Raw genomic sequence first — 16,166 nt, forward strand, 5'->3', positions numbered from 1 at the left:
GGGATATGATCTATATCAGAAAAGAGAAAATACTGAAATCTAGCATAAATGGTAAGGTAGACTGGCAAACAGGAAAGGAAAAAAGAGCAGAGAAAATTGGGTCATAACACAGACACTCAAAGGGCTTTATTTTGTTTGGAAAAAGCAAACATACATATATCTCCTTGGAAGGAAAGGAAATATACCCCTAATTACAAAAGTGAGTAGTTTGAATCCACAAAAAAATTCTAATAAAGCTATCTCAGATACAATTTATTATTTTTTAAAAGCTACAAAGCTACTGACCACAAACTACTCAAATTTCACAAGAAAAAAAAAAAAAGGACAAGTCACTGATTCAGAAAGAGTATTACAGCTTTAAGACGCTAAGTAAATAAAAACTGAAGTTACATTTGCTTCATCATACCAAAAGGCTAAATTAGCTAATAAAATTCTAAAACAGAAAATGGCATATAATAAATCTGTCTATAAACAATGAAGAGTTTAACTTAAAAAACATCTTTCTGAAGACAAGATCTTCAGGAAAGAAAAAAAATCTGCCCTGAAATAAAAAATACCAAATATAATGCTACAAAAGTTTATAGAAATATCTGAATTGTAGAATTTGAATTATATAAACAAAACAATACTAGCAACATAGGTGTAGGGGATGTAATTCTTTAAAATAAAAATACAAGTGTGCTAATTAGGGAAGTAATTCATGTTGCATAGCTTACCTAGTTCCAACTATGTAAGACAAAAACTGAGGAAATGAATAGTTAACAAATTAAAAACATCAGATCCAAAATATTACCAACATATAGTTAAATGTCATGACCATAAGGGCTGCATATACTAGAACTTTGTTGTAATGAAGATTAAAATAAGGACAAATACCCAAAAATGCAAAATAAAATCCCTCCTTTTTCAATAATGACTAATTGTACCATTCAATGAACAGGCTGTTGAAAGAAAATAACATTACCTTAAATGAATGGAGGTTAAGTGAGATAGGACCAAAGTGCCTCTTTCTGAAGCTCAGCATCTATCCACTGCTTGGTCCATCTTTGCCTGCCTGGACCCAAACTTACCTTGTTCCTGTACCTTGATGATCCAAGCATATGATTATGCTGTTCTTTCTGCCTGGAATGACTTCTGCTGACTCTCAACCAGTCTTATTCTCTATAGACTTCTCTAATAGCATTTTTCATTATAACTAAATATTAACACATAATTTTGGCATACAGACACTGTACTACCCTGTAAGTAGGTGTTTTAAGCACTATTTAATGCTCAAGCTCTCAGGTATTCTCTTCTGCAAATTTCTAGGGCTTGGGGAAAGGATATAATGGCAGAAGTTGAAGAAAGATGTACTAAGCCATTATGCTGAGAAAAGCAAGTGGCGGTGCTGTTTGTTTGTTATTACCTCGCTTAAAATTGCTGGAAGCTGGAAGTGTTAAAGCAAGCAATGACGTTCAATTGACACAATTATATACAATGGTAGCTAGAATCCCTGGCTTCTTACTACCTATCTGATCTAATTACCATTCACAGTTCCAAATGTCTAGATATACAGCTTAGAGACATATCACTAAGACTTTCTATATAACAGAAAAATAGATGAGACATGACTAAGGCCTATTTGTTCAACCCACTACTTAAATATATCTTTTACCTTGGCTCAAGGGTCATAATTCAGAAATATTTTACACTGCTCTATTTTAAGATGAAACAACCTTTACTGTAGTAAGTTTTATCCCAAACCTAATTTAAAATACATAGTTGACAAGCCTTAATGATAAAAATATAAAGATACAAATGACATAAACATACTCAAATTTGAAGGAGGTTGAAGGCTCCTTATTCTCAGTGCTCATTATCTGTAAAATGACTAAAATTGAATGAGAGTACAAATCCACTAGCTCACCACCCTCAACCTTGCCCTCCAAACTCCCATTCTTAGTGTCGGCTACAATACAGCAAACACTAAGACATTCAACAAAGACTTACTGAATGAGAAAACACCTATTTATGCAGTACTTTAAAAGACATTCATGTAGTCACTGAAATCAGAAATAACCATTTTTCAAATTTTAATATCAAGAGAAAACAAAGTAATAACTAATGCTAAGTCACTGAAGAACTACTTTTGAAAACTAAAGGTACAGACTGAAATAACTGCTTTCTAAATCGATAAAATACAATTAGTAAAACTAACTCATAAATTTTATTCCCTAGTAAAGTAATCAAAGAAAATACCTAAAAGTTTGAGTAAAGGTAATCATGGCTGTTCCTGTCTACACAGCATATTTCTGTTCTACACTGAAGCTAAGTAAAACATTTATGATGTTTATAACCCATAATACTTTGTTTCTAGTGTAAGACTAAGATTAAATGAGTAGAATAAAACATTATTGAACTATGTATTTTCATTGTTGTTTGACTATCATGCCCCTGTCAGATGGATGAGCAATTAGCCTCCTATACTGGCACCCAACAGAAATCTGATTCACAGCCTGCTAAAACTGCTAGCAAGCTGAGGAAGCTTATTGTGTGCCACCTTTAGATGTCAACAGCTCAAGCTCCATCAATCACGACTAAACCACAGCTACTTGAGAAGTTTATTTCTGGTTCTGATTTATATATTCAAAAGAGTGCTACCAATAGCCATAAAAGGAAAAAAAAAATCACCACTACAAAAACAAGTAAGAAAATTGCATTCTGGTACCATGGTTCTCTTTACCTTTCCTTCCAAGTTCAGCTGCTGCATTTCTTGGTCACTATTTCCTATTCCAATAAATGCACACGGTTGAGACTCTTGTTCAGAACAACCATCGCGTTCCATTTGTTCTTTTTTTTTCTTCCATCCACTGCCCATAAGATATACACAAGGAGGAGGGCAAAAGAACCTGAAACAATGAGGGGGAAAAAACACAATGCAATTACATTCAAGAAAGCATTTCCTTTTCTTAAACACATGAATACAAAATCATGCTGAACTGCACAAAGTTAGCTCCTAATGAAACATTTTGGTGAAGTCTTTTGTAATGCAAATAATCATATCCACAGCACAGAAATCAAGACTTCCACTTCCATTTGTTCAGGTAAGGTTCATCTATATTGATGTTATGCATTCACTTAGCCTAGATATTTTTTAGAGCGGGGAACGTCTCTTTTCACATAGCTCAGAGTTTTGAACTACTGCAGTTCAACAAATCCAAAGTACTCTAACATATACAAAACATGGTATACCATCACAGAATCTGCAGTTACTGATTAACGTCTACTCAAAATGATGTATCATTAATTAATGACATTCTTGGTATGGATATTACTCTTAACTTCATTTGGTAATTAACCTGGAAAACAGAATTAGAGCAATGCCCAAAGTAGAAAATTTCGAAATACTAATACAACTAAGTAAAAGAATTGAAAGCAAAATGAATCATTGGATTACTATATATCTTACATCCTGAACACCTGCTGTATGTGGATGACTGAAAGAAAAATATACTGTATCCTTTCAACTCACAGACAACCAAGAGATTTGTTTCGCTAGTTGCCAAAAACCCATCCTCACAAATTCTTCCCACCTAGAATAATTTCCTTATAATCTTCTCTTAGTAATTACAAAATATCTACTTCAAATCCCAGCTCAGGCAGGCCCCACATTTTACATAGTTCAGACCATCAATCCAGTCCTTGTGTAGGGTGTAATTCCTTTGCTCAATCACACACTGACTTACACATACTTTAAAACATTTATGTCGGGACTTCCCTAGTGGCGCAGTGGTTAAGAATCCACCTGCCAATGCAGGGGACACGGGTTTGATCCCTGGTCCAGGAAGATCCCACATGCCGCGGAGCAATTAAGCCTGTGCGAAGCCCGTGCTCCACAACAAAGAGAAGCCATCTGCAATGAGAAGCCCTCGCACCGCAATGAAGAGTAGCCCCCGCTCACCGCAACTAGGGAAAGCCGCCTGTGCACAGCAACGAAGAACCAATGCAGCTAAAAATTTAATAAATAAATAAATAAAATAAAGTTTAAAAAACATTTATGTCATGTCTCGTCAAGGGGCCTGAAAACTCAAATACCTACTCAGATAGTAGCCAAGTAAATTCAAATAGCTGCCAGGTAAGCAATATAAATGGGTGGGCCAGCTGTACAATAAGTAAGTAGAAATATCCCTCAATTACCCAAAGAAGTAGGTTCCCTCCCTTCTTTCTTGAAACACACAGCCCTCATGGTAATTCCAACTTTTTGTACAGCTATAAGCATAGAAATTTCTTTCTTAATCTTTTAAGCCCACTGAAAGAAAAAAAAAAAGAGCTTAACTGCAAAGAGCATCAGCCAATGCTGTGTGGCTCTGATGACAAGGAAACAATTGGGATCAGCAAGCATGTGAGTATACACTCACCCACCCACTCACAGGGCTGAACTATGGGCGTGGAGGCCTAGTGCTGGCCACATCCTCCAACTTCCCAATAGTTGCCTGAAATCAAGTTTTACATGAAATTCCTAATTTTAAAATTTTGCAAATAATTTATGCCTTTTAACACTTTTTAGGCCAACAATGTACAGACTTAAAAAAATAAAAAACTAAAGAACTGTACACAGGCATGTGTGTGTACATACATACACACAGATACCATCATGCTGGATTTAGCTTTCAGGCCACCCTAAAGGTAGTAAATTGGGAGGCTGGAGTCAACATATATCTACTACTATGTATACTAATGAGAATCTACTGTGTAGCACAGGGAACTCTACTCAGTGACCTGTGGTTACCTAAATGGGAAGGAAATCTAAGAAAGAGTAGATATATGTATACATATAACTGATTCATTTTCCTGTACAGTAGAAACTAACAACACTGTAAAGCAACTATACTCCAATAAAAATTAATTAAAAAATAAATTAAGTAAAGGTAGTAGTGTCTACTTGTTTGCTTCCCCCTCAGCACCTACTACAATACTGACTGAATTGAATCAAAATACATGGCACCTACTTTTTGCTCAACTCTACCAAAGACTACTTTAGAGGCAATCTACATACAATTTATAGGAAGTGAGCTGGGTTTATTTAATTTTCATTAATTCACAAAAATTTATTACACCCCTAGTCTATACTAGATACTGGGAATATATTAGTAGTTAAAACAAACAAAAATTCTTGTCCTAATGGAACTCAGAGTCTAATAAGAAAGACAATTTTAAAAAGCTAGATGACTAAAATAACATATATACTCTGTTAGCTGATGGTAAGTACTGAGGGAAAATAATAAAGCAGGGAAGGGGTACTTAAAAATGCAGAAGACCTGGGTGGCCAGAGAAAGCCTATTTAAGAAGATGACTTTAAGTCATGACCTAAAGCCATGGGTTTCTAGGGTAAGAGCATTTCAGAAGAAGGAATAAATAGCAAGTGCAATGGCTCCAAAGTAGAAAGGACTATAATGGACGGCGGAGAAACAACAGACCAGCGTGGCTGGAACAGAGACGAGAACAACAGGAGATGAAGCCGGAGTAATGGGGAAGTAGACCTAGCAGGTCGAAGGGGTCAGGCTGAGTTAGGATGAAAATCTTCTGGGGTCTTCTCATATGTATCTAAATCAACAGAAAGGAATCAGAGCAGCCTTTGTTCCTGTATACTCTCTGTCACCATGGACATAGAGGTCACAGCCGAGGCAGTGGGCTCAGTTCCAGGTCACTCCAAGTTTGGAGGGATGCCTGGATTAGCTGGGCTAGTTCAGGAGTTGGCTCAGTTCAAGTCTGCACCACGGATCTTTCTGGCCTCTAATGCTGGGAACCACCCAATACTTACCATGGCACAGATTCAAATATCTAGCTGGCACACTATCAGGAAGTTGAGAAGGCATCAATTTTGGAAGCTTGTCTACTATTAGTATTTTATTGACAGATGTTAAGCCTCCTTAGTAAGTTGGTATATCAGCTATAAAATTCGAAAAGCTTTGTTTTACTATAGTGTACCAAATGTAGTGCTGGTTTTCTCAAGAGTACTGTGATAAAATGGCATGAAACCAACAGGGCATAAAAATCAGACAGGTTGACAAGAAATTCTTTACCACTCAAAACACTGACCTAGGTTCTATATTGAAAGTGCTTTCCAATCTTGTAATAAATGTAAGAAAAATGAATATTCTTCAACTGCCTCTGAACTAGCCTTATTTTTATATCAACTCTACAACTATTCAAGAAAGCTGTGATGCAAGAAAATTGCAAACCCAATATAAACATTAAGATTATTTCTACCATGTGATGATGAAATCATATTTCAAACATCCCAATATTGTCACTCCCTAAAAATCAGCTAATGAATCAAATCTTCATTTCCAGAAACTTCAGTAGTAATATAATAATCAAATAGAAGATAGCATCAATACAAAAAAATTTACAGACAAATGAAAGAAAATTAAAGGGAGGAGGGTAAGGAAAAAATGCCACCTAATTAACAAAAGAAAAATTAACATACACCTTTATAAGGTGTATGTGAATCGATGATTCTTTGAATTTGGACAGCTGGTCAATATGTACCAAACATTCAGTGAAAAGTCTGACCAAGTGGCTAGCTTTTGGAGTTTAACAGCTGCTATAAAAGGACACTTTATGAAACAATGTGCCTTTATTTTCTAATCTAAGCAACTATGACAAACAATGCTTTTATTTGCCACTTGGTGGCGATATGCACACATTTATGATTTCATTCATTTCCTAGTTCAACAGTCAGCCTTTATTTTCAGAGAGTGATTCAACAAGTTTTTCCTCATATCCTGAGATGAGGTCTGGAAAATACCTTACAGATTCAAAGAAACCTTTTTATTTAGCCCAATATATAAGATTAGACAAAATCCAAACACATCATTTACATTTTTTTATTTTGGCAGAATCATTACCCTTTGATGATTATTCATACTTCCCCTAACACAAAGTTGAAGAAATGTTAATATGTCTACTGGCATTTCCATATCTTTAATAGAAATTTGCCTCTAGACAAAATAATTTTTTCTTTAAGTTTATTTTTCAATTTGAAAAGACCTTCTTCGATTAAAAAGTAAAACTAGACACTAACATACTAAGTGGGATACCAAATATGTTATGCAAATAAATACTCATCATTAGGCACAAAAGTGAATCCTGAGAATGATTAAGATTTTAGGATAAAACTTCCTACCCCAATATTTCTAGCATCATTCACTGGAGTTATTTTGTAAGCCAAGATGACTGTGGTCATGTCCCCAGGTTACCTCATGCCTAATGCAAGAAAGAAAGCAGATCTTCCTCTTTCCGCTGCACTCCACTAAGGAGTAAGGGAAAAGAACTCTTCCAGTAAGAAGCCCTGCCAGTTATCCAGGAGGCTGACCTGTGTTAGCAGCCCCTGACGACTAATGCCTTTTTAAAATCAGGTAATTTTAATAGGTTTTTACCTTTACTGTGAAACTAGTGTATGTCTCTTCTGGAAATTTTAATAATACAATAAACACAGAAAGTAGTTACTCTGGCTTTTTCATCTTTTTTTTTTTTTTCATTCTTTGGAGTCAGAAGCTTAGATTCTTTGAGCTTTCCTCTGACTGGGGTTTTAGACCCACCAGGCTATACCCCAAATAACAGAAAGAAATTGAAAATAAGGGCAACCATAATAACAGTTAACCATTAAATCACCTATTTTAACTTGATAAACCACTATAGCTTTGTATTTTTAACAGTGACTAACAAACAGGAACCTTATCTGGACTAATCTTTTGAGTAGCTCTTCCCCTTCTGTTATCTGCACTGGGCCTCAGTTATCCACCGAAGTATTTAAATGACTTAGTGACTTTTAAAATTCCCATCCAAGATGCTTTTGCACAGTACCTGGAACCTTACAGGTTGTGAGAAATAAAGAATAAATGAGTTAATAAATGAATCCAATTGTATTAAACTGAGCAACACTGCCCAGGTTGGCAGCTTATACAATGAACATATGTTTTCCTATCTTCATTAGATCCAGCCCAATCTCACTCTGCTAATGGTAAAAAGAGAATCCCAGACAAAGTGAAGTTTACAAAGTTTGTGTTTTTTAGACGTCTTTAGGTTCTTCAGGTACCTTTTCCATCTGCAAGCCTTGCTGTAGATAATTAACACTCAAACATAAAATGCAAGGCTATGAAAATTAGGGAAATGAAAAAAATATGAAATTTGGAATTACAGACCCAGGAGTTCTAATCCTGGTTTTTATCAACTCCTAACTAAAGTGAATCTGGGCATATTTAAAGTCTCTGATCTTTAGTCTCCTCACTCACAGAATGGGGATTAAAGCATGCCTACTTGACAAGATTATTCTGAGGATTAAAATTTAAAGACATTTGTAAGGCATTTCCAGAACAATGTCTAGCTCGTGACTGGTTAAAGGGAAGCTGTTCCTTCTTCAGATTCACTATGAAATACAAGGCTGACCATTTAGACCCATCTCAAGTAATGAGGGTATTGACTTACGCTGTTTTGCTTGGTTGGGGGGAAGGAGACAATCTCCTATATACACGTGATATCATTATTGGCGGGGGGGGGGGGGGGGGGAAGAGCAGACAGACCACCTGAATTTCCCGTACCAACTTCATGCAAAAAGGGGTCACTATCTCGATTTGGTTTCTTTGTCCCAAACTGCAGGTACCAACTTCTTCACATATTTAACTCTAAATCAGATGATTTAAGTTCCATTAGTAAAGTAATCAGAAATTTAGTAAACTTGAATAACTAAAAAAGAACACTTGGCAGTATGAGTCCTAAATGCTGTTTTCAGCTGTTCATCCTCTTTGAGGATAACATTATCAACTAAACAGTTTCACCTTTTTTTCAGCTCAGATTTAGAGGACTTTGAGAAAGAGACTATTTAAAATTCTTCCAGCCTGTAAATTAATATACTACCTTTCCCTTCTCTTATGCATATGCTAAGATCTCCTTTATCTCACAAATTCTAAGATTCCACTCATTCCTTTCAATCCAACACCCAAACCTGAGTTTTCATTCCTTCTCCCAATTCAGTTTTGGTGCCTTTCTAGCCAATCCAAAAAAATCTTTCATCTTCCCCCATAAGCAGCCTTTGTCTACAAAATGTTTAACACAAAAATGCTGTCTGAAAGACAAAGGCTTGAGAAACTATTAACAAGAAAATTCCAGGAACCAAGTGAAAAAACAAATAACAAAAATCCACAATTATATACCAAAAATGCTGAAATTTTAAAAATACTAAGATAAACACTAAATATTAAAATCCCTATTATAATTTAATTTTGGCTAATCTGATTTATAGGTCATTTCTGTAGTGCCACATTTATGTGGTATGAGTACCAGCTCAGCTTTGCTGGGTTTTTTAACCTGAATAGGCACAGGGTCAGGGTGGAGAGGGCTGGGAGTACTTTTCTTCACAATCACTGCATAATTCAACTTGGGGGTTTGTTTAAGCCTTTTTCGTTTTAAAATGGTACTTTTGGGGTCACATTTCTTTATAAAACTACATTTTCCACCGAAAGGAAAGCTACTTTTTGAATGAGCTAATGTATCACAGAAATACTTAGAGAACACCATGCAGCCCCAAATAAAAACTATGGATTATTTCATTTTGTGAAATCACGGATTTAACCAGAGGATCTTTACTAAATAAGCCACAATTTACTTTGTTTCTCCCTCTTCAATAGAGACAAATCCCCCATTTTTCATTTTGTACTTGCAAATTAACCCAATAGAAACCATCCTCTTCCTTGTATATTAATACATCACATGCAAATTCATGATAGCCATTATTAGCCATTAATTAACTATCTACCAGAAGAACAATAATCTTACCTTTTTTCATTTCCATATGACTTCTGTGCAACTTTTGCATGAAGAATAAGTACTGTTTGATCCCCTCGCTCTTTTAAATAATTTCGCATAGCTTCCCTAAAATAAAATATAAATATCACCATTACAGGGGTAAGATTTAGAGTATTACTATGCTCTATAATGAGAATACTTAAGAATATGTTTCAAACAAGCAACTCCAAAAATGAAAACAATAAAGCAAAACAAACCCATGAACTAAATTTAAAGAATATTATACAATGGGGAAATATATACTGCTCATCTTCAACTCTATTCTTTGTTCTTTGAAAGAAGCTGTCCCTCGCTCTTGGAATTTATGATATAACGCAATTAAACCACAATTACAACTTAGAGAATAACCAGAATCACTATGTACACTGCTAATTAGGCTTTAAACCCTTTATAAAATTAATGCATGCAATACTTTTGTATTTAATAATCTGATTCACTACCACCACCAGCCCCTCTCCTCCAGCTATTAGAATGAGTATTTTTCACTGAATACAAAGCCATAAGAAATCCTTAGGTCATACAAATTTATTATTACATGTTCTTAAAGTAACAACCCTACAAAAGGACTAAGAAAGGGCTACCATTTATATACAGATACATAATTACTCTCAAGGATGTTACTAAACACATAAAGTTAATAAAAGCTAATGCAAATTAGTGAAAAACAATTAAATTTTGGAAAAAATACAATGTTAATTATTTCAAGCACAAAATACTCCAACTATCTATTTACTATGCAAGTGTATAAAAAATTCAATGTCTTAAAAATATTTATTCACCCAATTATTTTGCTAAGCAATATAATAGAGTATGAAGAACACAAGGTCTACACAGATCAAACTTTACATTTCTGAATCAGTAGAATCCCAGTTCCTGAGATGTTTAACACATTACAAAATAAAGCAAAAGTGCTTCAAAGGCAATCATCAAGAAACTTTTAATAAAGTGAATGCTATTTTTATTTATAAGTAAAAGACAAATGTATAGGGGATAGCTACAGAATAGTAGTAAGTTATTAAACGTGGGGAATTCTAGACTTCTGGCACTTTGAAACTAAGTGGTCTGGGGCAAATCTCTTAACCTCATCTAGCTTGAGTTTCTGTATCTGATAATAACAATAATGCTGACATAACATAGAGTGGTTGTGGGGATTAAATGAGATGACAGCGTTTATGTTTAGTGACTGAAAACCTTTTGGCTCAAGGCAGGAATGGTAACACTGGAATCCAACAGATTGCACATTATTCCTTACCACCGTAACAAAGCTCAAAGTCCAGTAAAGACAGTAAAAAATGTTTGGAAAACAAATTGTAATGGGATTCATGTTCCAAATAGAGGTATGACCAAAGAGCTCCAATAGGGAGTGCCTATGTAAAGGAGGGGAGGGGTGATAAAGGACCACTCCTGGGAAAATTTTCTTAGAAGAGCTAACTTCTGAAGGAAAAGGAATAGTCACAGTAAGTGGGAGGAAGAAAGAGTAAGGCATTCCAGGGCCAGGGAGAGAAGTATGGACGAGCAGGAATGACCCTGCAAATTTGGGTACAGCAAGAGATTCAGGCTGAGGAGTAAGCCAGCCACAAAAAACAATAGTAGCTAAGATTTCTGGAGTGTTTACTATGTGCCAGGCCCTGAATAAATGCATTATTTCACTTAATCCTCAAAATCCAAAAGGTAAGTATTGTTAATACCATGGTGAATGTCTTGCAATTAATAAATGGTAGTCAGGAAACTGAAACAAATTCTCTAAAATTCTTAAGTGAGCCATGGCAGTGAATAAAATTGAGAAGTTGGGTACAGTCAAATTGTGAAAAGCCTATCAAATCCCTTGAAAATCTGACATTTGTAAACTTAAATACTAAGTATAAAAATTTAAGCTAATTCAAATATCACCCTATGATAAGATGGTGATAGAAGTGGTAGCAGGTAATAAAAATTTTAAGACACCTAGAAAAAACTTAAAATAAAAAAATCCATCTCTTTGAGAGTTAGGAAAAGATCATCATTTAATTTTATCTCCACTCCATTATAGAAAAACACCATGCTGTGGAAAGTGGATTTTCAATCTACACAAAAGGCAATGCAAGATCTTGAGGTTTCTTTTAAACATACAGTTAATTTTCCTTTATAGTTAATTCTAGTGGTGAAATAAAGAAGGGGTTTTAGAAAGCATAGAGAAAAGACAAACTTGAAAAAAGGCTGACACACGGAGAAAGAGGTAATAGAAGACAGTACAGGAGAAGACAGGTTTTAAGTCTTTTGTTTCAGGAGAAGCAAGTGTTAATAGGTTCTACTGGACAAATGTCAACTCTGAAGTGCCCCAGAACTCCAAGCTGGAAGTATTTAATAGGTTGTTGGAAACAACCATCTGTAGTTCCAGAGAGGGATCTGGGCTGGAAAAGTAGGGTTCATTGGTATACACAGTTCATAAATAAAGCCATGGTAGTCAATGAAGTCTCCCAGAAAGAAAACACAGTGATAGGAGAGTCAAGAAGAAAATGTATAAAAGGAAATGAAGAACCGGTAGGGGTAGAACTGAAACTGTCTATTAGATGCTACGGAAGGAGAAAACCTCAAAAGAGGGGAACAATCAAAAGGTAAGATGCTGGAGAGGTGAAGGTCACTTTAATTTTAGCAAGAAGTCTAACAGCCACCAGCTAAAGCCTCACAAGTTATTTGTAAAATGAGAGGCCACTGTGATGCCTAACAAGTAAGAAAAGAGCCATAGGTACTATCTGGAAATACCCTCTAGGGAATGGAGAAAGAAGCTGACTATGTACAATGATTGAAAATCGGTATTGAAGGACTGGCTAATGTTGAAATCCATAAATGATAGTGTCAAGTCCCACTAACATTCCAAGGGAATAGAGACAGCACATTCTCAAACCTGCTGGGTACTGGACAAGAGGTGCAGCGTGGAGAGGATAACGATTAATAAGGGATTTGAGGTGTTAATAAGTCACGTGACTGACCATAGCATTCAAGGTAGATAAGAAAACAAAAGCTAAGCCAGGAGAAGGTCAATACCTTGACAAAACTGGCACAGAAGCCCAGTCACTGGCATAAAAAGTGAAAAGTTGCTATATACTTGAAAAAAAAAATTTTAAGAAACCATTTTAAATATATTTCCCCACACTGAATTCTATTTGCATTTACAGTCTCTATTTTATCATTTAGCAATTACTTGATATGTTGGTCATATTTCATGTCTTTTTTCCTTGTCTTCCCAAAGAGTATGCAAAGCCTTTAAGACACACTATTAGGTACATTTTAGAAATGGAGGAGGGGTTAAGTAACTTTCCCAAGATGATACTGAAGTCCCAGGATTCAAATTTAGGCAGTCTGGCTTTGGAGGACAAAATTAATACTATCAGATACTTTTGCACTGGTATTATGAGCACAGCTTTGGTATGAAACAAACAGGGAGAGGTCTGACTCTTGACGCCTGTCAATTACTAAGCCTGAGTTTTCTCACCTGTTTTTTTTTTTTTAAAAAAGACAGTAATAGCTCATATTGTGAAAAATATTTTAAATTAAGTACCCCCACAAACTGACAAATATCCAGTGTCAGTAAACTCTACCTATTATTTTCTGAGAACAATGGCAGGAGGGAGGGGAAGATGGAGGTCGGAAGACTTACACTGAAGTTTAAGGGCAAACTTGAAAATGACCTGGAGGTAAATCATCAGGTGTCTCACCTGACTTGCAAGGCACAAGTTTTTGCAAGCATAATAGGTAAGCTGCACTTTTATACATCTTCCCATTAAAGATTTATTGAGAACCTATTACATCCCAGGCACTGGTTATCGTGCTAGCTGAACTGTTCACAATAATGATTACGACAAAAGATTACAGATCTCAAGGTACTTATGATGAATGCAAGATGACAGCTCTAGTTTTCCTTGTCTTTTCCCTTCATATTTATAAATATTTATAATACAAATTCTTGAAAAAAGCAATTAGAACCTTAAGTAACCATTAATAATAGTTGTCCTGTAGTAGTAATTTGCCAAATAGCTTCTTTCAACAAGAAAAAATTTTCCTTTGTTAATAGAATATCAAACATTAAAATTATGTTATCTGGCAGTTAAAGGTTGACAGTTTTGTTGTGCACCTTAAGGAGCCGTTAAAAAAGATATAGGCAATATACTCAAAAGAAACACAATTAAAAAGTAAAGACCATGGAATGATAGCCCATGTGCTCTTCATTTAGTCTAGGGTTTGGTTAATTGAATAGGGTTTCAATTTCAGCAGTGTTGACATCCTGGGCTAAACAATTCTTTGTCGTGAAGGAGCTGTGCTGTGCATTGGAAGGCGTTTAGCAACATCTCTAACTTCTACCCATCAGAAACCAATAGCACCTTTCCTACAGTTGTGACAACCAAAAATGTCTCCAGATATTGCCAAACGTCAGAGGGGTAAAGGGGGAGGTCACCTGGGTTGAAAACCAGTGGATTAAAGAAAACCAAAAATGTTCCAACAATAAGTTGAGAAAATCAGTCTTTTTAAGAAAGAATGAGGGAAATTTTGTCATTTGAAAACATAATATAGGTGCTGTAAAAACGTTACCAGTAGAATTACTACTTTGTATTACTGAATTGTTAAAAAACAGTAACAACAAAGCTAAAACTCATAATTTGTTGTAACAGTTACTATCTAACAAGTTTTGAAGCTTATGTATTCTTTGTTATTTCATTTAATAATTCCTTATAAAATATTCATTCTGAATGAAAGCCAATTAACAATTATTTGAAGAACACCATGGAGCAACTATTTTTGAAAGAGTTTACTCACTTAAAACACATTAGCTTAAACGTTTAGAAAATCAGAAAATTTTACCAGTATTTTTACTCACATGAAAGCATGGCAAATGCCATTCTAGTTTGACATGTTTAAACTATCACCATCTTCGTCAAACTTCTGGCTCTTTTTTCCTTTATAAACGTCTTTTTTTTTTTTAATATCGCAAACAAAATTCACAAAAAAGAACATCCTTAACAGTGTTAACCCCTATTCTTCTGAAAATAGAACCCTTACTTCCTCACCACATTCATGTACGCCGCCATGATTAGGCCAAGGGGCACATAAGTGATTTAAACCAGATGTACATGTGCGTGCACACGTTGGGGGCTGGGGGGAAAGCATTTGAGCTGGGAGCTAAAGTCCCAACTACTCAAGGAATGAAGTGGCCCACAAACTTGGAAAGTCCAGACAGCCATCCTTACAGATAGGATCAGTCCCTGTATTACTCAAATTGGAATTTTGTCACTTGTAAAATCCAAATAATAAAGGTTCCAATGTGAACTGTCTTCTGGTAAAGAAACCTAGTTTTGTTGTATCAAGTGTGCCCAAAGTAATTCCATACACACACCTCTGTACCTGCAAACATTTTAGAGAGCTGCAGTGTATACTTTGAGTAGTATTCAGTATACTGAATACTACTACAGGCCACAGGTCAGCAAACCACACTAGCAGCCTGTTTTTGTACTCTCTAGGAGCTAAGAATGCCTTTTACATTTTTAAAGGGTTGTAAAAAAGAACAGAAGTCTATGCAACAGAGATAGTATGCAGACCTCAAAGCCTAAAATATGTACTACTTGGCTCTTTACAGAAAACATTTGCTGACCCCTTCATAAGCAATAAAAAATAAAATGATTTTAAAAGAAAAGTTGCAAAACTGGAATTTCCCTGGTGGTGCAGTGGTGAAGAATCCACCTGCCAATGCATGGGACACAGGTTTGATCCCTGGTCCAGGAAGATCCCACATGCTGCAGGGCAATTAAGCCCGTGTGCCACAGCTACTGAGCCTGCGAGCCACAACTCCTGAAGCCCATGCACCTAGAGCCCATGCTCCACAACAAAGAGAAGCCACCACAATGAGAAGCCCACGCACCGCAACAAAGAGTAACCCCCGCTCGCCGCAACTACAGAAAGCCCACACACAGCAACAAAGACCCCAAACAGCCAAACATAAATAAATTTATTTTAAAAAATTTTGTTTAACTGTGTCAGAAAAACTGTGCTTTTAGAACACTATCTAAAAGATCATCCTCTAAATAACAACACACTTTTTCACTGTTGTTTAAGTTGGAAGATAGGGGTTAGGATAGAATAGGGTAGGTTTAAGAGATTTTTTTTAAGGGAAAGAAATCCTCTCTGAATTGAAGTGTCCAACCTCCATACACCCCAACGAAAAGTGATATAAAATTCCTTATTTATTCATTCATTCATTCATTTATTTATGGCTGTGTTGGGTCTTTGTTGCTGTGCACGGGCTTTGTCTAGTTGTGGACAGTGGGGGCCACTCTCCACTGTGGTGTGCG

At 35.7% G+C, this 16,166-nt stretch overlaps 1 protein-coding gene across 3 annotated transcripts in view; it reads right to left on the minus strand.

Moving 5' to 3' along the window:
* Positions 1-16,166, minus strand: part of LOC132519917 (recombining binding protein suppressor of hairless) — a 229,851-nt gene that overhangs the window by 15,312 nt on the left and 198,373 nt on the right. For all 3 annotated transcript variants that reach the window (XM_060148405.1, XM_060148404.1, XM_060148407.1), the window contains 2 exons: positions 9,817-9,912; positions 2,723-2,888 (listed from right to left, as the gene is read on the minus strand). In XM_060148405.1, coding sequence (XP_060004388.1) covers positions 2,723-2,888; positions 9,817-9,912 — 262 coding nt within the window. The remainder of the gene's footprint in view (positions 1-2,722; positions 2,889-9,816; positions 9,913-16,166) is intronic.

This window comes from Lagenorhynchus albirostris, chromosome 4 (genome assembly GCF_949774975.1).
Source record: "Lagenorhynchus albirostris chromosome 4, mLagAlb1.1, whole genome shotgun sequence".
Taxonomy (NCBI): Eukaryota; Metazoa; Chordata; class Mammalia; order Artiodactyla; family Delphinidae; genus Lagenorhynchus; species Lagenorhynchus albirostris.